Source organism: Zeus faber (genome assembly GCF_960531495.2).
Source record: "Zeus faber genome assembly, chromosome: 4".
NCBI classification, from domain to species: Eukaryota; Metazoa; Chordata; class Actinopteri; order Zeiformes; family Zeidae; genus Zeus; species Zeus faber.
The window spans coordinates 26,546,206-26,573,921 of record NC_137191.1 but is presented as its reverse complement, the minus strand read 5'-3'; the positions used below and the strand labels follow the sequence as shown (position 1 = coordinate 26,573,921).

Sequence of the window (27,716 nt, the reverse complement as noted above, 5' to 3'; positions counted from 1 at the left end):
AGTTACAGTGACCAATGTAAGACAGAGGTGGCTCATGCAAAAACAATAGGCCGTCATAATAAAGTAATACAATCAAATTGAAAATATTGCAATATTCAATAAAGAAAGAAAAAGCAATATACAATATACAGTAAACCTAAAAAATAACAATAAAAATAAACCCCAAAATAAACGATAGCTAGAAAAATAATACCAAAATAAACCAAAAAATAGAAAAATAACAATAAACAGTAAAATAAACCGAAAAATAATTGTATACAATAAATAAACCAAAATATAAACAATAAAAATAAACCTGAAAATAAACAAGAACATTAAGTAATATAGAACAAACCTAAACAAATTAACAATAAACTAAACACTCTTTATCAACAATTCGGACACATTAGGACAGAAATAGGAAATTGCGCAAAACCTGCATGCATCCAAGTTATTATTTGCAAGAGCTAATATTTCCCTTTTCCTGGCCTCCACTGTCAAGGAAAAGAGTCTCAAAAAATAAACCTCTTCTCACTGTTTTCACTCCATTTCTGGTCCCAGCGGTTAGTGAGGTTGTTTGTTCACTTGCTACAAGCCGTAGTTATGCCGCAGTGCTCTTGAGCACTGTTAACACCTGCTCCAGGGCTCTTAGTCGCAACCAAATCCCAACAAGTTGGAGTAATAAAAATGATCAGTGTGGCATCTAAAAGAAGGTTCTTGCTGCTCGTTTCCGCATTTGATGTTGACAAAAAAAAAAACCCACTTCCCTGATTCCATTCGGACGCGGCCGGATATTACGTAGATACGACGTAGCAAAATCTCTAGTCCCGACTGCCTAAATAAACAGATTATCCAGTGGGACGATTGTTTTCTAATGAGGGCACATGGTCTTTATGGACCAGGGAGCAAATGAAGCAATTCGTCTTTTGATTTCAAGTGACCTTCTGAAGGCGGAGAAAGGGCAGCGAGGGACACTGAGCGATTTGTCTCTGCCTGTCTGCGGGTCACAGGAAAGGGCAGGCGCTCACACACTCGCCTGCACGTACACACACGCAAACACGTGCACACGGGCTTGTGTAAACACCAACACACTCACACTTTCAGTTGTACGGATGTGTTGTTGTTTTTTTGTCCATATTCCACACACACACACACACACACACACACACACACACACACACACACACACACACACACACACACACACACACACACACACACACACACAAACACCCTAAGGAGAAGCCACATCCGGGGTCAGTCCTCTCCCAGTCTAATTGCTTTGGACAGATCCCCGACCATTAGTTATTGCTACCTGTCAGCGAATCGCTCTGAGACGAAGGGAAAGAAAGATAGAAAGAGTGCTAGAGATGGATCATGAGATTAGATTAGATTATGTGTACTGCCTCCGTGTGCTTTTGAAGCGGCGGTCTCGTCTGGGACTGTCTGTCGACGTAAGCGAGTCTCTGCAGCTCTGAGGCCAAGCGTTAGAGATGCAGCGTCAACTGGACGCTGAGGAGCGAGCACGGAGGACAGAGGAGAAACTGTTCCAATGATTTGTACTACTACCTTGCTTTTCCGGCCGCGGCATTTATCTGTTTTGGAGAGAATCATTACAGTTGGTCTGCCTCTTTCACTTTCCATGAAAAAAGTACTTAACATTACTAGTGGGCTCTCACACATCTTGTTGCCTCAGACTGGATTGCCAGTCGATGGGACTTTTGCAGGATTTGCAGGGTCAAGCAGACAATTTGATCTCATCACACTGTAGAGCATTGTAGGCGTTAAGTTAAATGTTATTTTCTGGTCAGTGACACACTGGACTACTTTGTCAAGTTTCTTGTTTAAACAACACGTCCCGCTGACTGAACTCGCACACCCTTCGTAGTAGTCTGAGCCAGTCTGGGTGCAGGTCCTGAGGTGGCCGCCAGGGGTAGCTGTGTGACAGGTGAAGCCACTCAGACTGAACCCTGGCAGGCAGGTGATGTCATCGTCTTTAAGAGCACCTGAACCTCTTCCTCTCACATTTTTCTGTCTCTGTTCCTCAAGAAAATGGTTACGAAGCCACTTGCTTGAGATACTCTTGGTTGATTGCATTGCACTGTTATTGAGACAAACATTTCCAAATCATAGCTACAAAATGTAATAAAAATTCAAAACACTGTTTTGGTCACCTTACGATGGCAAGAAAGACACCCTCCTGAAGTGTTTTTGGTTTTATCATTTAACATTGTTTTATTTTTTATTTAGCATTTAACTAAGACATGCTTGAATATTAGCTGTACCATTACGGCTGTTTATTGGTTATGGAATAACATTTCCAATATACTTAAAGAACGTGATTCAATAATTAAAACAAATTTTATATATATATATATATATATATATATATATATATATATATATATATATATATATATATATGTATATATCATTATATTATCAAATTCTTTCTTTCTCTTCCCTGTTGTATTTACACTATTTGACTTAATTAGCTATTAATGAACTATCAGCAGCAACGTGACTTTTCATTTGAAACATGTTTGGCTGGAATCAAACGTGTGTTTGCTTCCTCACCGTCTGTTCTCCTTCTCCTTCGCATTATTACCGGGTTTAGCCGGGTTAAGGCGAAATATTCCTCTTGCTCCAGATATTTATTTAAACACACACACACACACGCACACGTACACACACGCACACGCACGCACGCACACACACACACACACACACACACGTCCCCGCATGCAGCTCTCGGAAGTGAGAGTTTACACTTAGTGTCAGGGGGGAGTCAGGGGTTAAAGTAGGTTCCCATCGCTGCTGGAAGACCTTGGTCCTGTTCTGTCGTCCCCACTCGTCCCACCACCCCTCCCACTACCACAGCTTTATTACCCCAACAGGCTGCATGGGCTTCATAGGGTCGGCAGGACTCAGCGTTTTTACTGAGTGGTGGGAGAAACACTTAGACCTTTAACTTAAGTCAAAGTACAAATACCATGACACAGAATGACTGTAGTAAAACTATATAAGTACTTGCTCTTAAACGTAATTAAAGTATTAAAAGTTCACTTGTCATATCTCAAAGCCTGATACAACGGACGTATTATATGGGAATATGCAGTCTGATTGGTTCAGAAAATTAGGTCCTCATGATTTGGCTTGATTTTGAAATATATACCATATGATATTATTCCAGATTTAAAAAAAACTGGGATTGTATTCGAAATGTAGAGGAGTACAACGCTGAGAACAGTTTTGCTTTGAAATGTCGTGGAGTAAAAGTCAAAAGTCTGAATAAACTTAAGTAAGTACAGATACATGTACTTGAGTACCAAAAGTATTGACCAAGACAAGTAAGAATAAACGAGTGGATTAGAAAGAAGAAACAGTCTTTATTTATCAAGCAACACACCACACTACAACACATGCTTGCACACACACATGCTTTTGATGGCGGCCGGTGAAATGGCTCCTCTGCTTTTGACCCATCCTGGCTTGTCCTTCCTCCGGGGGCACAGCCAGGAGCAGTGGGCAGCATACGTGGACGCGCCCGGGGACCAGGTGATAATGTCCATCGCTGGTCAGACGATGACGGGTGCATGTTTTTGGTGGGGGTCCTTACTGACGTGAGGTGGAGGAAACCCCATGTGAGCACGGGGAGAACACGCAAACTCCACACAGAAAGGCTCCTATTTGGGAGATAACCCGCCGGAGCACGGCGCCAACAGCGCCCCAGGCGGGAATCGAACCCAGGACCTTCTTGCTGTGTGGCAGCAGTGCGCCACCGTGCCACGGATTATTGAAAAAGTAATGAAATTTGTTGGATTCTGAGTGGATATTTTGTGATAACAGATAACATAGATTGACTTACAGATTGTAATAAATAATTTATTTAATAACTTACAAATATACCTAAAAAGTAATTAAAGTACTGTAACAGCGGAACACTTAGGTGAATACTTTGTCCATGTGGGATGAAACCGCAGGTCCATCCCTCTTCCAAACCAATCAAACACTAGACATACACAAAATAAACGCCACCGCACTGACACGCACGCCTCACGTGCAGGTATTATTATTTATCAGCTATTGTTTTTATGGTGATTTTTCCGCCGCTAGGATACGGGGCCATCAAGGCTCGCCGCGGCAGAGCAAGATAAGACGCTTGGCGGTTATCTGGAATGATCTGCACCCTCCCTGGGCCGAGCCTCCGTCTTTTTCATCTTCCAGATATTCGGGGGGACCAGGTAGGTTCCGTCCCTATCTCACAGAGAGGGAGGGAATTGCAACGGCTTATCTTGGCAACAGGGCGGTGACAAAACTACATTTAATGGCGAGTCGTGCATTGCGTTCGCTTAGAAATACAAATTGACAAAATTGAATTATAGCCCTGCTGAGCTGACAGAAATCTGGAAAAGACATCAAATTATGTCAACAACAAAGTCGTTTTTTTCATTTTAATACTCTATAATTTCCTAAAGTTCAGACAAACAACTCTTAGATTTACTTTAAAATGATCATTATATATTTACCATCATACTTTTCAGACATACTTTGACATACATAAACATACTTAGTGAGCTAGAAATATAGCAGTGATGAGCTTGAATCCCCCCATCGGATCGAAGAGTAGATCTGAAAGGGTGGATGCAGGGGAGGTGAAGGGAGCGCAGCACGCAAGCAGGCAGCAAAGCAGATAGAGCAGCAGGGATTGGCTGCTTGAATAGGCCGGCCCATGAGGGGCGTGGAAGCGTGTGGCGCCGTCAAGTTGTCCAACAGAACTAGCTCCACAACTTACGCCTCATTTTATCTCATTGTACCTTTATGGATCTGTTATCCTGTATTCTTTATATGTGGGTGACTATATAAGGTCTGAATTGATGACCCAAAACTGAAAGAGACTTTTTTTAATTAAATGCGTTGCTTTAGCTTGTTTGCTCGTTTACTATTTGGTTGCCCTCTATTAATGTAAAGCGCTTTGAGTTGCATGTTGTGTAAGAAAGGTGCGGTGCAAATAAAGATGATGATGATGATGAGGATGATGACGATGATGATTATTAACTGTAAATCAGCAAAATGACAAAATAAAAACCAAAATTGGGAAAAATATTTGACTATATTTTTCACTCCTTTCATTTAATGTCGACATACTTTGAGGCAATTTGTGAGTACACACTGATGCTACACTGGGTGCTTCCTATTTTTCAAGAAAATTGTTTTTTTTTTTACAAAAATCTCCATCTATTTGTCCTGTTGTGTCTGTTTGAAAGGTGCCAGCAGATCGTGGGAGGAAAGGTAGTTTGTGTGTTTTCTTTTCTCACAAAGGGGCGAGAGAGAGAGAGAGAGAGAGAGAGAGAGAGAGAGAGAGAGAGAGAGAGAGAGAGAGAGAGAGAGAGAGAGAGAGAGAGAGAGAGAGGGTACATGCGAGGTCAGTGGTTTTGCACTGCATTCTCCGCTAATGATGTTTGGCCCACTTGTTGGCTGATAGGCGACATGTTGGAGAAACAATAATTGCACGCTGTCATAGCTCGCCGTGATAACAATGTGCGGCTTCCCAGAATGCAGCTGTGCTTGGTCACAGTTCTCACAAGTGAGCCCCAGCTGCTGGTATGTGCTTCTAATGCCGTATTAAGGAGCTTAATATTTATTACTCATTAGTTACTTTCTCTATTATCTATATATGGCCACACATGTATGGATTATGTCTTTAGCTTGTTAGTTATGCATGTTTGTTTTTGCTGTACATGTTTGCAGATTGGGCAGATGGACGGATGCGCCGCTGTTGTTCCATCTGTTACACTATGTGTGTGTGTGTGTGTGTGTGTGTGTGTGTGTGCGTGTGTGCGTGTGTGCGTGTGTGCGTGTGCGTGTGTGTGTGCGTTCGTGTGCGCGTGTGTGTCTGTGTGTGTGAGCATGTGTTGGTGTGTGTTGGTGTGTGTGTGTGCGACAACTGCAACATCGGCAGTTGTCTCTCATATGCAAATATAAAACAAAATTGTTTGAATTCAACAGGGAAAACAACGCGACCAAACAAGCGAAACAACAAATAAATCGAAAATAAAAAACCAAAACAAATTAAGTAAAGAATTACATCTGTTTTGCTCTTCTTTTTTTTTTGCATTCAATGGTTAAAGTTCTATTCACATCGTCAAACCCATCAACTACTGTATATAGCAGTGTTTTCAGCCAATGCGCCGTAGCACAATAGTGCACTGTTTGTTGTTCATTTGATTCAGATTGTATAACGCGGTGGAGGACTTCCTGAAAACCAAGAACGAGAGTCAGAAGAGTCGGTTCAACGGAGCTGTGAATGGAATTCTGCCGAGAAACATTAAATTTGTGGGTTGAGGATTCAGGGGCGAATTCACAAAAGGATTCCGTGGCTTTTGGGGCCGATAAACTGGCGCAAATAACAGAAAAAGCAAGCGTGTAATTCACAAAGCACCCGCAAACGATGAAATACACTGCTAACTGCTCTGCCACGCAAATAGCGTCTGGGTGCGCCGGTGCTATTTGCACATATTTAAATTACGTGTTATGCATACGTTTGATGCAATAAGCGACGGACAAATTTACTTATTTACTTTGCCACATGGATAATTGCGATCAAATGCAAAACAATGGCAAATTGCACTCAGCAGCAAAGCTTTATGGGTTAGGGTTAGGGTTAGGGTTAGGGTTAGGGTTTTTACGTATTTACGATGACATATCATCAGCGCAATATCTTGTGAATCAGACGCTGAGACGGCGAGCGCAAATAAATGCGCAATTCATGGTGCTATTAGCGACCACAATCCACTCTTTGTGAGTGACTCCTGACTCCCGAGTCGTAAATGCCGACTTGTTCGCTACAGAAGAATTGTCCACTAGTCTTGCATCGCTTACTATACTGTGAGGTTGTGAAACACTCATTTATAAAAGTAATTGAGTCAAGCCCCCTAAGCTGCTCTGGCCAGGAAAGCACCTATTTAAATAATCTTTATTTATTATTTATTTAATTTAATTTAATTTAATTTAATACAAATGAAATTAATTAAGTCTTGGGTAAAAGTTTAAAGAGGCTAGTTGGGACAACTCATACTTTTTAGTTGTAATTTCAAATAAACCTTAGCTGCAGGTGACAATAGCCAGGAGAGCCTTCTGAAGCCTTAACTTTACGGACTTGGTTATAACTCTAAAGTCTGATGTTGTTGTCTAATTGATATATGGCTCAGACTTTAACCATCAACTGGCAAATAATCCTTATCTGCGCTGGGTTATTTTTCCTTGACTGGAGATTTACTGTACGGTGACGATTTGAAGGGGGGATTGGTCGGAACCCGTATGTAGGATCTGCGGTCCAGAGTGGTGGGGGCAGGGGGCATGTTGCCAGAGCTGGAAGGAACTCTGGTTGAACTTTAGCCCGAGTGAAGCGCTGAGGGATGATGATGATGATGCTGCTGCTGTAGGAGCTTCACGGAGGAGGACGGAGAGGGCGAGGGGATAGGACGGAAGAGAAGCATGCACAGCTGAAGATTTGGGGGAAAGGGCAAAATGATCTCAGAAGGAGCTGCTCTGAGCTGTAATTTGGACGACTTGCAGCGAGCGTCTTCCAGCGTCAGCCGCGGCAGAGCCAGAGAATAATTAAAACCAAAAATACAGTACCTCGGGAACAAATGCAGCATCTGAAACTGTTTGAAAGGTTCTGTCTATCTATCTATCTATCCGTCTGTCTGTCTGTCTGTCTGTCTGTCTGTCTGTCTGTCTTAACAAAGTTTTCCTTTGTGCTTTCCTTTCACCATTTAATTTTCTCTATCTTTCTCCCTCTCTTCCTCTGCGCTTCCTGCCTCAGTCTGCATGTGGGCCTCTTTTTTATTTTATTATACACAATTAACATCATAACCAGGGGTGAGACTTTTCTGAAAGCAATATCCAGACCGCACCATGGGTTTAATCACGGACCTTCCTTCATCTTGTCGTCCTTCTGGGATGTTGAGTCATCCCTCCCCCCTGTTTTCCCTGTTTCCCTGTTTCCCTCCAACATTCAGTGGGGCCCGGGATTCCCCCAGGAGGGCCGCCCCCTCGAGTCCATCTGTTTACTCTGTTCTTTGAGAAAAAAGCCGGCGTTCGTAAGATCGGGGATATGCTGCTCGGGTCTTTCTGTGTCGAGGAGCATGGTTTTGTGAGATTAGCGGTTTGATTCCACAGTATCCAGCGGTAGCAGCCATCTCTTGGGCCAAAACTTTGTTCGTCTGGAAAGTGCGTGGAATCGAAACCCCCCCCATCACAATTGCGGGCCGTCGTGTTCTTCTGGGTGAAACCGACTAAGAAGCAAAGAGTGCAGCAAGAGTGAAAATGGATGCAACCTGCACCGAGATGTACGGAGGCCATGAGCTGGAAGATCTCTGTGAGTATCTGTAGGACCCCGGTTCCTCAGCAGGGATCATGGCTCCTGGCAAGATTTGTCCGGACAAGTGGTTTGCATTAAGGCCGATCATGTCAGTGCATGATGTATCCTCCTCTTCGGATGGGGGGGGGGGGCATCCCAAGATGCAGATTAATTTTTTTCTCTAACTTTCAGTCAAAGTCGGTCTCGGTAGGAGCTTAGGAATGCTATGTGATACCTTGTCTTGAAAACCATAATCCAGGGTTTAAGCAGCATGGTCTGGATTAAATTTGTATCGTGGCAAAATTGTTTGGATAGCATGCCTTATTAGGATGTGTGTAGTAGTATAGGATGTGTTAGAAAGTTGTCACACTGTGTACCTCCAGCTGAAGATGATTTGAGGGGCTTAAATGGGATTGCCTCGGATGTAAAGACACCCGAGGCAAACGCCTCAACCTAAACAAACCCCCCGACCACAGATTTGGGGCTGTTTATCTTCCTCAGGCTCATACTCGTAAAATCAGTGCCCAGTTCCCCAAACACATGTACTGTGAAAAGCAAACAGCAGTTACTATAAACCTGTGGCAAAATGTGTAAAATACGGTCAAAGCTAATTAGTTAACAGCTCAGTCTGTGGTACAGTAATGATGATTGGGTTTGTTGGAGTTATGGACGAGGTTGGATGACTAAGAACCATCTTAGTATATGTTTTCATCTATCTCCTCACACATGCTGTCTCCATTTGCACCACAGGGGAGCAGAGCAGCATCAGCAGAAACACACAACAGGAAGTCTCCAGCAGACACTGGTCTTCCCCAGCTGATAGATAGAGGACAGGCCAGATGTTCCTCTTTCTTCCACCCCCTATCGTTCCACCTCCAAGTTTTTGCTTTGCCGCCTTGTTCGAGGACCTTAGTAGAAGGAAAAGTTTGGTTGCACATAAAATGCATTATCATTATTCCTTCACCCCTAGGCCCCTTCACGATTGGTACATTTGCTACTGGTATCAAAGTAAATCGTTATGAAGTGTTCTGCAGAGTTTAATTTTGGCTCGCTAGCCAACTGTATAGCACCGGTACCACCTACTTTGCAAAGAAGTTGGCAAAGACCAGTTCCTGCCCGGGAATGTTACTTGGGCCTAACTGTTCTCGTCCTCTAATTCCACAATTCCTTCTTCTTCCAGTATCCCCCCTTCCCCATCTCTCTCTCTCTCTCTCTCTCTCTCGCTCTCCCTCTCTCGCTCTCGCTCTCTCCATCTCTCTTTCTCTGGGGGAATGTGTCAGTGAGTCATTGGGCCGGCTGAGTCATGGAAAGTGACTCTTGTAATCGGCTCCATGTGTGTGCTGTTCTGATTGGCCGGCCTCCCAATCAGCCCTGACCTCTGGTCAAATCACAGCTGTCTTCCAGGGGGCACGGAGCGTACCGCTCCCTCCACTCCAGTTACCTACCCTGCCTCCTCATTCGATGCAAAGCAAACAGTGGTGTTGGAAACAACATGGGCCACATAACCTGTGGAAGCCAGTCAACAGTTCCTTTACCTGTCGACTTCTTCACGATCGGTACATTTATTACTGGTACCAAAGTAAATCACTATGAAGCGTTTCACAGTGTTGAATTTTGATACGCGACGCCGTGGTGTTGACCAATAGCGAAGCAGCTTTAGCCATGCTGACCTTTGAGGTGGCGGTCCGCTGGGGTAACAGAACAAGTTGTATCTTCATATGAGCTGTGTCAAAGCCTTCTGTTCTCTGGTTTGACCCGATTTAGTTGTGTTTCCTTCTGTTTATTCCGGTTTTTTTTTTCATTTCCTGTGCTCGTCAAGTCAACAATTGTGACACACAACTCAAGGTGACAGTTGGACCTGGCCATTGGATAACAACGGCCCTTAGGCTTCATCAAAGCTTCATCTCAAATAACAATGTTTCCTGCTATAAAACAGAACCGTAGCACCGAATCTTGTTATTGTGGATCCTGTTCGAAATGTGGAAGGAAGTTTTAATGAAATGCTGACCCATATAGCTTCCTTTCCAATTGGTTTCTGGAGAGCTCTTGGAAAAGAGAGGCCTTTCATGTTGCTATGACGGCTGGTATTTAAACCGTTGTAAACATGGACTGGTCCACTATATGGATATTTTGAGACATGTTTGCATGGTAACAGGCCATGACATGTACACATTCTGTACTGTACAGCATACACAACAACAAAAAGACACACAAGACTTTGTGTTCATGCATTATTCTCCTTTTCTACCAGCAGTTAATGTCCTTTTGCCATTGTTGCCTTATCTCCGATCACTTTGTAGGCTCCCACTGTAATAAAATACACCTGCCAGTAGCCTCACCCATCAATATAATTGCTCCCTATGTATTGGTTATTAAACTGGGCTGCTATGGATAATGCATTGCTCGATCTAATGTCCCAGTCCCCACATAACTCGCAGGAGACATTTAAATTGCTTGTATATCAATGCGTACAGTGACGTTGCCCATGGATATTAATCTGGCATGACTGTTACAGCCTGCACCGGAGAACAACGGATCTCTAGCTGAAGCTGAATGGTAAATGTTACTGCAACAAGTCCTCCTAAATCTGCCATGCTGTAACTCCTGCAGCAACGTATCACTGATTGATGCGGACGGGGATTCGTTCCGATTTTCAACTTGTTGGAACGGTTCATTAGGCTCATGGAACGCCACTGTCAAAGGCATTAAAACACTCGTAGTAGAGTTGTTGAAATGAGGAAATAAAGCATCTTCTGATATCACACACACAGACCACTTTGCACTTCAACATGCACAACACAGGCGTCCACAGAGACACCCACACCCACAAGTGAACCGCAGCCGAGATGTTAGATTCACCTCCGGCTTCGACAGGAAAGAAGGCAGGAAGCATTTGTGCTGAACAGCAGAAACGGCCCTTCCGTCAATGCGCTGATGGAAAAACACGTAGAGATAGAATTAATTTCTCTTTTCTTGTATCTGGGATGTAAACAATCATATGCAGTGCATAGTCAGTGTTTCAGCAACCGATAATCCCAGATAATCTAATCGGAATCTACTTTAAACCAATCTATCCCCCCGTTTGGACCACGTTCCCCTGTCGCGTTCAGCAGAATTCTACTGATTGCTGTTGTTCCTTCCTTTGTGGTTTAATAGCGACACAAAAACACCAAATGAGATGTTTTTTGTTACCATATCCATCCGGGTTTCTGGCCCATCTGGCAGACAGATTCACGAACATTTGGTAATGTTGGTCATATTATTCAAGGTGATATTACCTTGAATTGACCATTTCTACTTCAAGGAGAAGCATCAGATCTTTTCAAATGAACTTGTTCCATGGCAGGGAAGATAATCATTGAAAATGGATGAAAAGTCTCCATTTAAAGTAATTGCTTGATGGAGAAATGTTTCTCAATATTGTCGGATGTCAATCTGATTCTTTAGGCACGGCATGAGTCAGTCATTTCGGTAATGGGATAGTGGTGAGGATATTTTAATGAGAGAGAGAGAGAGAGAGATATGGAGGATATAAAGATGGAAGATGACCAATTGTTTTCATTCTGGGCCGCTGGCCCACACACAGTCCGTCTCCTCCCCCTGTGCGCCCCACAGATACAAAGCAGTGGGAGAGAGAGAGCACGGGAAGATGGAGGCGCACAACACACACACACACACACACACACACACACACACACACACACACACACACACACACACACACACACACACACACACACACGTGCTGTATGTATATAACACACAGGGAGACAATGAAATGGTATCCTTTACTCCTTAGTGCAAATAACCGCGCACACAGTTACACACATCCAACTAAAATAATCATTCTCTATTCCGTGTTTGGACTCGTACACGCTGTCCCACTATTTCAATTTTAAGAAGCTTATCAAATCATAATAGATAAACCCGGGGAAGCAAGCAATCATGTGGCATTCATACACAAACACACACAACCAACCACCCACATGCAGCCACATCAGCCTTCACAATATGAATGCTTTGTATTTAAAGAAAAAATGTTTCTTTTTAACGAGGTTAAATTTTCTTAATAATACACAGTGTAACAAAAACATTATACACAAGAAAATGATGATATATATATGACAGCTTGTTGATGACAGTGAAACAGGAAATATGGAATGACACGTTGTCCCCTGTCCCAGGGTCCCTGGTCCATTGATTGACGATCGATATTTAGTGTCACTCCAAAATAAGGGGGAATAGAGTATAGAGTGCAGTTTGAGATGCAGATATATGCGGATGCGGATGCGGACATAACCTGCCTTGTCCACAATGCACATGTCCCCCTCCCCATTTTTGAACTTTCTTTGAATGAGTGGGCGTGGCCACCAAATGCCGACGTGCCATTGGCCCGTCGCTCACGTGACACGTCACATGGTGTGTGGGTGGGGTGGGCGTGAGTGGGCGTGGCCAAGGCAGCAGCAGCAGCAGCACTCCAGCCTCACCAGCTGGAGCTGTGATTGAGAGAGAGGAAGAAAGAGTGTGACAGAGAGAGAGAGAGAGAGAGAGAGAGAGAGAGAGAGGGAGGGAGAGAGAAGAGAAAAGCAGAAAAGAAAAGAGCAGATCAGGGCAGGGAAGGGAAGGGTTGAGGGTGAGTTGTCATTTTCACGTTCTCAGAGTGTGTGTGTGTGTGTGTGTGTGTGTGTGAGAGAGAGGATTTTGGAGTGTGTTTTCTAACCGTAAGAGCTAGCTGTGAGAAAGGAGAAGCAGATATGGAGGTGTGTGTGTGTGTGTGTGTGTGTGTGTGTGTGTGTGTGTGTGTGTGTGTGTGTGTTTTGTCAGTCAGTTTGTCAAAGTTAGTTGGCTCGCCAGGTGTGAAGCGCTTGAAGCTGAGGAACTGAGAGTTTGAATGTGTTTTCGGCTTGCAGTTCCCCACATCACTTCTTTATTTATTGTGTAGAGCTTGTACTTTTCTGTTTTCTCTTCTTTTTTTTTTAAATAATCTGACCCCCCTCCTCTTCCTCCTCCTCCCCCCCTGTCTCCAGTTCCTTTGTTGAAGCTTCTGGGAGAGTTTGGGGGGTCAGCCCCCCTACAACCCCCACCCACACACACTTCCTCCCTCCCTCCAGCTCCTCCTCTTCCACTCTCTTCTTTTGGTTCTCCTTCTTTGTGTTCCCAGCTCCTCAATGTGCCTAGACAACCAATTTGATATTATGGAGCCCAACTTTGACCAGATCAGAGTGCGGTTAATCACTCCCGTAGCCGGTGGCTCTCCGGGTGGTGTTTTTCGGGAAAACGCCCGCGTGGCATGTGTGTTTTTCGGTCTCTTAGTGGTCGCCAAACGTTGCGTTAAGCGATCCTAAAATCACATTCCGCTCCTGTGTCGGTCGATAAGCCGTGACATGATTTTGTTTTTGGGGGCAATCCCTGACATCTGGTCTCCAGAGGACTGTGTAGCCAAGTTCAAGGTGAGCGGAAAGATCAGGCTGTCCATTCAGATTAAAGTATCAGATCCGAGGCAAAGTTTACTCTTTAGGAAAAGTGTGATATTTTCTCCTCGCAGGTGGTTGGGAAGGTTATTGGAATTTGCCTTTTACTTTGCCTTACACTTTTTGAGTGTACTTTTTCGTCTTTTACCCAGAATTCATCTAGGGTCACGGAAATTTGAGTTAGACAAATTACACAAAAAGCCCAATATAATAGTGGTGTTGTCTTCTGCTCCATCAGTCTCGTGCCACAGTTGAGGTCAGATGATCCACACTGTCCTGTCAGATGATCCATGTCCTTGCCCTGGGGTTTTCACCGGACACGCTGTCTCCTCATTTATTGACATGTTCACACATCTACAGTATTTACTTTCTGACTTAACTTGCTTACAGATTTACTTTGGTTTCATCATAAAGCCATCGCAGCGCAAGCGAATCGTTGTTGGTCTCATTATGCAGTTGGATCTCATCCCCACAGTCTGTGTTGGAGCTTGTGGTTGGCCGTTGAATGCTTAAGATGTCGCCAATTCCTAATGCCGCCACATATCTGATTAAAACTTGGCTTTACTAAGTCACAATGTGGGGGTGGGGGCAGTTAAATCCTCTCATCCATTGTTTTCTTAATCAGATTGGGTATCAGTTAATTAGCAAAGAAATTACCGGAGCTAAAGCGCTGCATCAGGATCGTCATGGGGGCGTCTTCACATGGATTACTGTAACTCTTGTCTGGAAAAGCCATAAAGCCTTAATTTTGTAAATAAAGCTGTTGGTGCACATGACTTTGCCCACCTGTAAGTTTTGACGAAAGCAAAGCATTATATTTTTTGGGGTTGCAGATACGATAAGATAACCCTTTATTAATCCCTGATGTGGGGGGTTCAGGAACAGGTATACAGTATACTGATGTATCATAGTCGCAACTACTTTTTTGAAGTAGAAGGTCCATTGTCATGTAGAATGTATCCGGTATCTACATTATGTTGGTTAGTTCAGTATGGATTTTAAAACCAAACCTTCTGTGGTGGAGTTCTACGATGGAACCTGTTTTGGTAAGTGGAGACTCATGGAGCTTTTGCATGTTCCTTTTCCTTCCTATTTTTGGTCCCACGTGTAGGGGCTCTCTTGGTCTTGGTATTAAGTCATCACTCCACTTGACATAGGGAAGGAATATATTGCTTATATCATGTGTTGGTTATATCATTCTCTACATTCTACTTTACATTTTAAACCGGATACGCTGGCCAAAGGACATACTTCTAATGATTGTGCTGCCCTGGCCCTTTTTAAAAATCTCCATATCCGAGTTTGTGCTTAGTGGACAGTATTCAGTACACCTCAGTCTACTGTGCACAGCTGCTCCCAGAGGGAGGTTGTTTATGGTTCTGCATGTTACTGAAGGGAAGAAGATGGAGGACAGGAAGGCATACGTGTCATTTCCTGTCAGAGGTGACAGATTGCTGTTGGCTTGGCAACATGCGGAGGAGTAGTAGGGGGAGGGTCAGAAAACGATGGATTGGTGGGTGGGTGGTCCACGGCTGCCTCGGGCGTCCTTCCGTCTTTGAACAGCAAGGCATCATGGGTCATTCATCATGATGTTTTTTTTCCAACTCTGCGATTGTACTGGCATACTGGGGAGTTGGACCCTTTGGCATTGTATCTCACAAACATGTGCTTGATTTATGTTATAATCCATTTGCCATTGATAGTTGTGGAGCTTGGATGTCCCTTAAAAACCTTTGATCGTACAAACCAATGGCACAATGTTATGCTGCACGGTCACTATTTGTGTTCTCACTCAAGTCCAGCTTGTCTGCAGATTGAAATGTGGCTTTGAAGCTGCGTTGTGTGGGATGCAATCGCTACCAGCGGTGAAGGGGTATTGCAACACTAAGCTCAAAATCAACCATCTTTTCCCGCCACTTCCGGGATTGTCGTCGGAGTGGCCAAGGTGTCAACAAATCAGGGCAATTGATGAGGAAGGTCCACAACCATGAGAGGAGCTAAGATATGGAACAGCTTCAGATCCCACAGTTCTATAATACGTTTTTGTACTATTTTGCCTCAAAGAAACTTCACCCAGCTTCAACAATTCAACATGCTAAGTATGTAACACAGATTGTCCTGATGTAAGAGTTCGGGGGCTCATGTTGGCTCTAACCGACGAACACTAAACATGCCTAATTGTAGCTTTTACTGTCAACATATTGAACTCATTCAGCTTATTACAAGGACACAAGTACATTCTATTCTGACCGCAGTGAAAACCTACCGAAGAGAGATATGAGCTCTTTTTTCTGAGTAATATCCCAACATCTGTAACCTCTTTTAACTCTGGCTTTAAGCTACCCATCAAGACCTGGAGGAGAAAAGTACTTTGACCTCAGTAAGGGTTTTTTTTTTTTAATTGGGGGGGCGGTTTGTTCTTGGGTGATTGTAATTATGTATTTCCCAATACTAAAAAGTGCAAAAAGTAAAATGGGGAAACTGATAAACAGACCCAACTTTTAAGATGCTGAAGTGTCCTTGAGTAAGACACTTAACCCCCCAACGTCTCCCCAGGCGCCGCTATGAGGGTGGCAGCCTGCTGCTGCTCCTTGATACGTCAGATACTAGGATGGGTAAATGCAGAGAACTAATTTTCCCACAGGGATTAAAAAAGTATACATTATTGTTATACACAAGTACATTCTATATTATTATATTAGACTAGGAGATGCCATAGATTTCTCTGTGAAATGTGAATTTGTGAAGGGAGGGCGCTTTCATGCCTCGGCAAAGAGTTTTTCTCGTGATCTGGGCATTACTTTTCATATTGTCTCATTAAGTTCCTCTGGACCGTTGAATCATTCAAACCAGATGACTCCTCACCCACTTCATACTTAGTGGTGGGGTGATTTTATTTCTTCTATTGCAGTTCCCAATACTGTTGCCGTGGTCGGACCAAGTGGCGATTCTAGGGTCTGTTGGGGCCCGAGGCAAAAATTCCCAGGGGGAACCACCTCCAACCAGCATTCGTCACCATTATGTTATAAATAATGACACCAATGAAAAATGTATGAAATCTACGTTTTTTAGTTCAAATGTTTACATTAGATTCAAAATGTAAGTATAACGAACATGAAAAACCTTGCAATTTTCTCAATGTAAAAAATAATGAAAACCCGAACAATAAAAACCTAACTAAATAACTTCAAGGTTATCACATTGTAAATAACCCACATTATAAGGTCAGTGCTCATCAACACATAAAGCGTTGATTGATTCAAAGCATCAGATTGATTTAAGATTGGCATGTAATTGTTTATGAAATACATTTCCACATCATGCTGTACTTTTCATCTCTTTGTCTTTATTTTTATTTTTAAAATTTATGCAAACTAAAAGTCTAAACCCCACCACTCACCGCTGCATCTCCTTCTGATCCCGGAACGCTCCCAGAGAGGCTCAGAGCCCGGCGGGCAACGAGGGGGATCCCTCCGCCCACGTGACGGGGGCTCTGTTCCCGCTCCGTCAGCGCAGGGTACACGCACGGACAAGTCAATCATAACTGCTTTTTATTTTATTTTATTTTTTTCGAATAAAAAGAAGAAAGAAGAAATATCTTATTCTGTCGCGTTATTTATGCTTTCCCGAATAACGTTTTCGGATACACCCCAACTTACCACTGTCTTACTTTCTTTTTTCCACGTCCTCTTTTTTTCCTCTTTTTTTCACTCCCAGATGGATTACTTCATTTTCCTTCATTGATTTTCATTTCAAACTTGGAGAATGTTACGGGAATCAATCCCCTTTAGGGGAGATGTCATTGCAAATCATCCATTGGTTGTTTTAGGGGGAGGGGGGGAGGCGGTCACTGCGGTTGCCACATCCCTCAGGGGCCCCCTTACGGCCTGGGGCCCAAAGCAGTTGCCTGCCTTGCCTGTTCACAAGCTGCGCCTCCGGTTGGACCCCCTCCTAACAGTCGTCCCTTATGTTTCCCAGAATGCCTCACGCCCGCCAAAAGTAGCGTGAGCTGTCACAGTGAAACTCACCAGCAGGACCTGGTCTCCATGAACTGTGCTGGTCTCTCTCTCTCTACTTCTTTCTCACTCTCTCTCCATCCAATGTACTTTGTGACGTTTTTGGAACATGTTTTTGGGCATATGTTGCCTTTTCTCTCTACCCTGTTAACTTTCACTCACTCACCCATTCTCTGTCTCTATCTCTCCGTCTGTCTCACACTCCGTCACTCTCTTTCAGAGTTGTGATTTGGGACTGGTTATTATCAGGGCTTCCAGAAGTTTCCATGTGGAAGGCTGTGTTTCAGCACCAGCCAACACCATCTGCTTTTTCCCCTGTTAGGCCGCGGGTCGCATTCTCAGGGGGGGTTGCAAATGAGTGACGAGACTGAAAGACGCAGTGAACCAGTAGCATTCTTCAGGCTTCCCTTGAAGTCTTTTTTTACATTTTTTATTTATTTATTTTTTTATTATTATTATTTTTTTGTCTTAAAATAAAAATCTGCATCGTAAAATAAAATGTTCCTACTTAAAAAAAAAAAAAAAAAAAAAAAAAAAAAAAAACAAACATGGCAGCATATAGCATCCTTTTTATAAACAAAATAAATATTAAAAAAAAAACCAGAATCTATTTTATATATTTTTATATAATGAACATTGCACAGCACTTGTAATGTAAGTAAGAAGTGAACAAGAACGAGGAGTAACAAGCGTAGAGGCTTTAATTCACATTTCATTTACATAACATTTAGATAAAAACAAAATAAATATGGCAACTATGCCTAAATATAAATAAATAATAAAGTTTGTGGTGTTGCCAGTATATTTACCGTCTGCTTTGGGTTGGAACTTAGATATAAAAAAAAAAAAACGCCAAAGGATCAATGTATGTGGCCCTCTTGTCAACAAAACACCCTCGTTCTCCTCCAAGTTTCTCATTTTGGACAGTGCAGCTCTGCCTCCACTGCTGGTGCGACCTACCCATGTGGGAGGGGGCGGCGTTTCTTTCTATATCAACAAACGTAATTGGCTCGCGGGGGAAGGTCAGTTGATATCGTCCAAATTGATTGGCTTTTCATTGCCACTTGTTCTGGAAATGACGGGCGAAAAAAAAATAAAAAAAAAATTGCGATAATTATTGGTATCAATTTATCGCCCAGCACTGCCTTCCACTGACCTGAGAATTCTATCTCTCAACTCCATCACACAGACTTTAATATCATTCTGGCTAAATTTTTCGAACCCAGCATGTTTTATACCAAGGTAACACAAGTCTGCTGAATGGACCTAGAAAGTTGTGATGCGAAGGTCGAGCTCTGTCTGGCCTACAAAGAGGCCTTGGCTGATGCCGAGATCAGACTAAGAGATTTTTAGCCCGATTTTCCAATCGCCGACAGGTTTTTGGAGATGGCCGAGCACAGCCCCAGATCGGAGGGGAAATCACAGCGCGCACCCGTGGTGTGAACTGCTCACAATGCGATCCGACTACTTGCTGAACACTTGCCGAGCGGTCGCAGATGCCAGCGAGATATCAAGCAGGTTTAATATTTGGTCGTGTCGGGATCGAGTCGGAAGTGACGCAACGAGCTACAGCCAATGAGAGCAGACACGGGGTGGGGAGGAGAGGGGGAGTCGAGAAGGAGAGACGGGGAGTGCACAGAGCAGCAACCAAACACACGCAACACCACAGGACCTAATTTACTTTTTCTTTAATAGGTTTTCAATATATATTTCTTATTTAAATTCTGCTTTTATTGTTTTTTTATCATTTCTTTTTTTTTTTCTTTTTTACAGTGATTAAAAAAAATGTAATAAAAAAATAATAATAATAATCCTGTCCCACGCATGGTATCATGTCATTTCCGGTGCCACTTCTCGCGTGTGGTTTTGTGACAAAATGTAGTTTGAAGAGCAGACCGACTCGTCTAGGATTCCTCCTGGTGAGAGATCTTGTAATGTTTGACCCCCTGTCACCAATCATCATGTAGTGTGCTAATCACAAGACTGCAGGATTCCTGATCACAAGACAGAATGTTGTGTAGTGTGAACAGTACAGCGATCTGAGGACTTTGAAAGTCCCGTAGTGTGCCCATGGCATTAAGAGTTAACATCCACAATGTAGCTCTAAACTGAGTTGGAGTCAAATTATAGTCATAGCTTTTTTATGCACGCTGCGTTTAATTCAGTAGCTACTGTAAAATGTTCTATGCATACTATATCCATTGAACAAAATTATCTGGTCAATATTGAAGTCAAAAGTTATTAATCCCTACCTCACGCTCTAAGCGTATGTGTCCCATCACAGCAAAAGCCGCCATCCCGCGCATTTCTAAAATTGCCAGGAGCAGCCAAATACAGTAAGTTGAAAAAACCTTTCTTGGAGGAAAATTCGATTATTCCAGATTTGTGTTCTTCTGTTTTTTTTTTTTAATTTCTCAGTATATTTTCAAAACCGAGTTTGATTTTAAATAGTAGAAAGATGTCAAACCGTGGAGTTAAATATTCCCGTTATATTACATGGGGAAACGCAGTTCACTTACCGGAACGCGGAACAGCGCTGAATAACGCCGTTCAATTGTTTCCTTTAAAGCGAGCGTCCAGATGAACATTATTCATCCATATTCCATGTGATGTGAAGTCACAATATGAAACCGTTTTGATGGAATTCAACCTTTAAATTGTACTACACTAACACACACAGAGCCACTGTTGTGAAACCGCGAAGAAGAAAAACCCTTCGCGTCACGCACCCACGTCACTTCCGTAAACAGACAGTTAAAGCGCAGCACGGGGGTGTTTCAGTCTCGCTTGTCTGTGAAAACTTTTTTAGCTTTCTTCAGACATTTCTAAAGCCGGATCCAAAATACATGAAAAGCAGTTTATAATTTCCAGACCTGACCGAAAGAGTCCAAGCTTATCCTGTTGTCATTGAACCGCTCAGGAAAGCCTGGGGTGATATAATGCATCATTTTTCCTATTTGTTGTGTATTAAAGGAAAGTAAAATGCTTTTCTGGCGTCGGCCTTTTAGTTTTCCCTTGTCGCCCGTTTTGTAACCGGACCCTGGATCGATCTCCGTCAGACGGCAGCAGGTATTAAACTTAACGATCACTTCCTCCGCCTCAAAGAGAGCCGTCAGAGGGTCTTTGGGAATGCCATCGCGTGTGTGTGTGTGTGTGTGTGTGTGTGTGTGTGTGTGTGTGTGTGTGTGTGTGTGTGTGTGTGTGTGTGTGTGTGTGTGTGTGTGTGTGTGTGTGTGTGTGTGTGTGTGTGTGTGTGTGTGTGTGTGGTAGAAGACGTAGAGACAGATGTCCTCCTGGAAACCGTGTCTCTGGAAAAAGCAGACTTTGTTCAAGGCCTGTTGGTAATGGTGCGTGACCGGACTCGATGCCTCCTCCTCTGACTGCTGAATCCCCATAGGACTGGCCTCTCAACAGCGCTGGCAACAGTTTGTCTCAAATGGTGAAAGTTGAGGTACAAAGAACATCCAGGAGTCTACTAAAGCGCCCTCTCTACTGTCAAGAAAAGAACTAAGTAAATACTGTTAAGAAGTCACTTTTGGTTCTTCGGGGCAGTGCTTGTGTTTTGAGTCTAAAAGTCAAAAACGATGTAATCACTTCATTCCAAAGGTTAATCGTTAAGATTTGTGTGGCTTCCTTATCTAAAAGCTTTGGAGTTATAGCATGTGCCGTGCTAAATACATTGTGGACATACCATTAAAGCATCAATCTATTTTGACTTAAGTCAAGCTCAGTAAAACATACTCAAGTATGTTTGAACTCATAACAGACAGATTTATTCCAGTTGAAAGTAGTAATTTTACATAATGATATGGGGAAAGCATGTCATTATCGGGGTGCAACATTTGGCAAATTCAAAATACTATTTATTACAAAAGTTTTAACTTCTCTGCACTTTGTTCCTCGTTGTTCAAACTTAATATTACTGATGTTTGAATCAAGTGTAATTGGCCGCCCAAAGTCTGGTGAAATGATTTTGCTGTATTATTTGCAAAGAGGATTGACAATGGTAAAAGTGTCCCTTCTAGCCTACAACCGCTGAAGGATTTTCAAACAGTTCCTCCTCGTGAGATGGTTTGAGTGAAGGAGATTTAATGGGAGATTCCAGAATCCTCCCACATGGAGCCGTTTCTAATGCACCACGTCACTCATCAGGTTCCCACTGTTCCCACAGCATGGCCATCAGCTCTAATTACATGCTGGATATGCCATGAATCATTTCTACTGATTTCTCTCCTCTGTCTCTTTGTGGGATGTTTGTGCGATGGCACAAAAACAACACTATTTAGTTGTATAATAACGAAACACAGCCTCGGTAGTGATACTCTTGACTGCGGGTGAATGCTTATTGACGTTTTCCGCTGTGGTTGGTTGTTTTAGGGAACATTCTACTATGCGTACAGGTCCTCCAGAACAACACTCTAGTCCAGAGAACACGCTTTACAATTGTGGGCCATCGAAATAGCAAATGCAGTCAATGTACCATTTTTACTATTTATACTGTGCTATGCTTTTCAACATAGTGATTTATGTGCTTATTATGGAATCTATACATAATGGCATCAACTTTCCTACAGTATAACAAAGTAATATATTTTGGTCACATTTGCTGTCAGAGAATAAGGTTTCCCAGTAGCTCCTTTAACCGAGGAAAAACAGCAACCAATATAATATAGAAACGCTAACTGTGTGGTATGCCGATGTATTAGGGTTTTTTGATTTAAAATAAATAAATAAATAAATCTTTGGAGGGTGGATATTGTTGATACAATCTCATTGGGAATAGTGAAAGTGTCAAATGAAGGCAGCATAAGACATTTCAAGTCTCTATCTATTGAGAATTTTTCACAGACAAACAGGAAACCAAAAGAATGGCATGCATGTAACCGCATGCTGAAAAACTTTTGGGGTTTGGGTAAAATGCTTCTTCTTTTTTTTTCTTTTTTAACATGACAAAGAAAATGTGCTTTCTAAAATGCATTAAATGTAGTTGTGGAAGATGTGAATTAAGCAAAATGCTCCTTTTGCATTACTTGATATCCATTCAACCATTAGGGTGGTTAAAACATTGGAATCTCTGAACTAGTTAACAAGTACAAACACCTAATGCCTCCAGCTTTAAACTGTCTATATAAGGACTTGTGACACTGCGTGGCACGCCTCCAGTCATCTGTAACTGTTCCTCTTTTGAACACAGAGGGTTCAGAGAGGTACCTGCCTCATGGGATCTGTCTAGCCACGCGAGGAGAGAGGCTCAATGACTGAACTCCTTTCAATCCATTCACCAAAGCTCATAAATCAGCTAATCCTTTAAGCCCCGTACCTTGTTGTTTTTGTTGTCCATGCTGGACGACAAAACCAAGCGGTCAGAGAACTGCATGGGATTTATTTGAATAAGTTGTCAACATAAAAGGCTGTTTTTGATTTGAAGTAATTTAGTGTTGATAAAGAACGGCAATGCGGGTCGCCATGAAATCTTTGTGAGGCACCTGCTCAGACCTCTACGCAGGTCGTTTGCTCCTTATTCCGTGGGAACTTAATGCATTCCATCCGATTGTTGGCTGAGCAAATCCGACCTCTGGGCTTCAGCTTCAGAAAACACTCGGGGGGGATTTCATAGTCCATCAACAACTTGTCTCACAAATCACCTACTACGACAGCGTTGAGCCCATCTCTGAACAGTTTTCTCAAAGCCTTTCAAAGACCGAAAAGAAGCATCTGAATCATGATCTGAGTCATATGTCCCTGTTTATTTTTAATGAGGCTACTCGCCTGGAAATACAGTTTGACGTGGCAGAGGTTATTAAAGCTTTGCGCGTGGACATTGAAAATGCTCGACTGCGTCTCTGACTCATAAAAGAGAAACACTTCAGAGGCCGATTTGTTTGCAAATGCCAGTGCTGTCACTTGGGTATGCAGTCACACAAATAACGACGCGTTCTGGAGAGAGTTCATTGATGGCCGACTCATGGGTACTGTCTGTTGAAAGGTGAAGTGGGCACGTTCAGTGGTTATTGCTGTTGAAAGCCAAAGTGACAGTTGTGTTCAGTTGGGTGCATCTGGAAAGCAGAACTGAGGTGTGTGTGTGTGTGTGTGTGTGTGTGTGTGTGTGTGTGTGTGTGTGTGTGTGTGTGTGTGTGTGTGTGTGTGTGTGTGTGTGTGTGTGTGTGTGTGTGTGTGTGTGTGTGTGTGCGCCCTTGAAGAGCGGCAGCAGGTGGCTATGGCATGCAGCAGTCCGTTAGGCCCCAGATCAACAGCCTGTCATTAGAGTCATTCTGTGCCATTGTCTGTCAAAGCAGCAGCTGACGCAATAGGGTCCAGTGCTCATTGAGGAAGAGTTGAGTGGAGGGTTCACCAAATGATGCTGCGTATACACACCACCTGACCCGACCCAAATGCCTCAATGTCGCTCTTTGACTTCCCAATTGGAGTCTTTTCTAGCTAAGGGTTTTTCGAGGACAGCAGCTTAGCGTTAAATCAACTCAGGCATAAACTACTGTGGTACTCGCAGACGGTTTACATTACAGGAACGTTCTGATATCCAACTCCTCTGCTGTATGCTTAGCGTCAGGAATTTGAAGATGAATTAATGTGCGAGCATAAAAGGAAAAACGGTCTTTATGGTCGAGGGGAGGAACTGCAAAAACAAAACTTAATACCCCGAACGGTTATTGACTGTTGATGGGCAAAGTGGGACAGGTTTGTGTTTTTCAATGTTCTCAGAAGAGTTTCCCTTAATCCACGCATTAACCTCCTTTCTCTTGGGTAGGTTTAGCCAAGCCGCATGTGGTACCACAGCCACGGTATAATCAATCATCATCCGAGGCTGTGGGAAATGAAGGTCAGGTCTACACACTGAAGAAGGGAGAGATGCACTGAAGGTGTGGCTCCTCAAGTTCCTCCGTTGTAGCCCCATTGTCTGGCTCTGTGGAGGAGAAGAGGGCACTCGGTTCAAAGACATTTAAGCTTCTTCAGCAAATCTATTAGGAGTGTTTTGAATTGAAGTGTTTCAGATGCGGGGGAGGGGGGCATGTATGTCAGTGCATACTGTATTCGTCCACTAACATACATGCAATGGATACGTTTTCTGGTATATCCGATTCACTTCATTTGCAGATTTTCTTTAATCTAATAAAAATATCATGACTTGCGTTAGTAGGAAAAGCAGCAACCTTTCAAGCCTGTGTGGTGGGCAGGCAGGCGGGAGGGACCGGAGATGGATCCCTGTTGGGCTCAGAGCTGGAAGGACGGCGCTCTTGAGTTTTTAGTAGAACTCTTCCCAACAGGAAGTCCCATAGAGCCTGAAGCATTTTTTACTTGTGTGTAATCTGTATTTCATAGGCGTAGTAAAAACGTGGTGAAATTGCTACTCTAGCAAGACCCATAAACGCCAAACAACACTAGCCTCTTGGAACCCCCTGTTGCCAATGTCCTCGCTCTCTTTCTCTTACTTAGCCCTCGTTCTCTTGTCATTCACTGTCTTGCTCACTTTGACATTGAACACGTGTCTGAGGGAGAACGCCAAGACGCAAGACGCCGCCGCATGTTGGGGCGAGGCCGTCACCAGTGCATCAACAATGCAAGACATTTCTATATTCCTTGACAAAAAATACACCGTTGTTGACAGTTTGTATTCTGCCTTTTTTCTGTCATTTGAGAGACCGAGGTTGACCCTGGAACAAGTCTCCAAGCTGCGCCCACACTTGTCTGTGCACAAAGGATGTTACTGTTCTTTGTCTGGTGGTTCGGGATGGCTGAGAAGTCTGATGGATGGCTTCTCCAATTCAGGTGTATAAGCATAGTTTGAATTGAAAGATACCATGCCGCAAAACCAAAATGATGGCCATCCTAATGTTGACACTCTGTATATTCCGACCCAAAACATACAACTACCTGTCCGTTCTGTGAGAGACCTCCATTTGTTTGCCAATGCAGTTTCAGTCTTTTTGGTAATATTCTAGGGTCATATGCGTCTGTAGACACAATGGGGAAAATTCCTTGACTTGTGTCAAGACAATGTTCCCTGATCCAACAAGTCTCCTAAAAAGTTGATTTGCACTGGAAGCCTCGAGAAATGTAATTCTCACTGCAGCGGCAGCTTTGCTTAACTTGGCAACAGGAAGTTCTAAAGAATCAAGATAAAGTTGAAGTGAGCAGTTCAGAGGTTATGTGGTTTCCACTTTGAGAGATGTCGCTGTCTCCTCCCATGCGTCTGCCTGTGGCTGCGAGTGCTAATCTACCATGTCTCTGTCAGCGTTGATCATTTGTTTAGTCGGCTCATCCCAACCCTACCATTCTGAGTCATTTTCCCCCCGGTCCTATTTTGAGAGGTAAGACATGATTTGTAAACAGCAATTTTATTTTTGTTCCTCACAGTGAGATCCACATCCACCCCAGGGCTACAAGCTGCTGTTTCTTTACCATCCCAAGGTCCCAGCCATGTGTTAGAGCTAAGTTTTGAAAACCTTATGGGCAGTGGGACACGCTATTATGTTGAGATGGAGGCAGGTTGAAAAGACGCGAGGGCAGAGCGCGCCGGCGTGTCCAAGCTCTCTTTGAGGATACATTAGAGTGAGGAGAGTTTGTGTTGCTGCTTGTGTATCTCTGGTGACATGGGTCAGTCCGATGCTTGCCGAGTCCCGATATGGATGATGAGGGGATTATCTTATTTCCTCGCGGTCTTGTTTTAAAAGACAGGTGTTTGTTGAAATGGCAGTTTGAAGTCCGCCGTGTCTGGTTTCACGACAGGAAATGAAGCAGCTTTAGATCGTAATCTCCTGTAATCTCCCCGTATAATTCAACGTCTCTGGTGGTTAATGGGATTTCACCTCGTGCTTCTTTGTGCCCTATGTTACAGCTCTGTATCTTCATTTCGCTGTCAAAAGTTTGACGTTTTAAAAACAAGCAAAGCAAACAGTTGTTATTGTGTAAACGTTCTGCAGTTGTTTACTTCAGGATATTGTAGAAACCTCTGAGAATTAAAATGGGGAAATCGGAGCAGATGAATTAAGATGTCCCGCCTATACCAAACAAAACTGTGACTGGAGGTTTGGGGAAATTATTCAAGTATATCCCTTTTCATTTTACCCCCCCATTTCAGGGTCAGAGGTCAATCCGAGCCACAGCAACATGTCTGACACAGCCAAGGTCCACCAGCCCCACCCACAGGCCAAGGGCGAGAGGAACCATGGCAGCGACTTCAGCTACGTGGGCATCGACGCCATCCTGGAGCAGATGCGGAGGAAGGCCATGAAGCAGGGCTTTGAGCTCAACATCATGGTTGTGGGTGAGTCAGACGGTTCAATAAAAACCTATTTATTAAGAACATTTTCATATACAAGGAATTTGGAAGCTGTTTAACAGTCTGAAAAAAATGAAAATGGTAAAATATACGAAATGTGACTCCATGCAGAGGTTAAGTTAAAAGGCACTAGCTGGGGCTAAGTTGCATTATGGTTGCTAGTATGGCTGTGGGTATAACATATAAATATAGATGGATATACTGCACAGGATGAATAAATATGTTCACATTAATATGGGAAAGTGTTACAATGGATCAGTTAGTATAAATAAATGTGGTATAAATGATTGCTTTATTACAATGTTATTATGTTATTACTTACACAATACTGTTATTACTGTATTACAATATATTGTGTATATGTAGATGCAGAGAATCCCCAAGATGGGTGTTGAAATCTGTCTGTTTCTATCAAACATACACATTATGCAGATGGACCGATAAATGGATGCTTTATTCATCCCATGGGGATATCACCCGTAAATTCTTAAACCCATACCCACAGATAAATGTATAGCACAACATTTTCGACAATTTGCCCTCACAAAACCTTCACAAAAGAACTATTTGTATTGAATTCAGATAAG

The 27,716-nt window shown here is 43.1% G+C and overlaps 1 protein-coding gene across 3 annotated transcripts in view; it reads left to right on the top strand.

Moving 5' to 3' along the window:
• The window catches only part of septin9b (septin 9b), a 69,050-nt gene that overhangs the window by 20,912 nt on the left and 20,422 nt on the right, over positions 1-27,716 (top strand). Inside the window, exons 1-2 of one of the 3 annotated variants that reach the window (XM_079999150.1) lie at positions 8,276-8,362; positions 26,929-27,114. In XM_079999150.1, the coding sequence (XP_079855276.1) occupies positions 8,311-8,362; positions 26,929-27,114 (238 nt within the window). In that variant the 5' untranslated portion in view covers positions 8,276-8,310. Of the gene's footprint in view, positions 1-8,275; positions 8,363-12,862; positions 12,978-26,928; positions 27,115-27,716 lie in introns of those variants that run through there. The other 2 variants (XM_079999151.1, XM_079999149.1) reach the window with 2 other exon arrangements.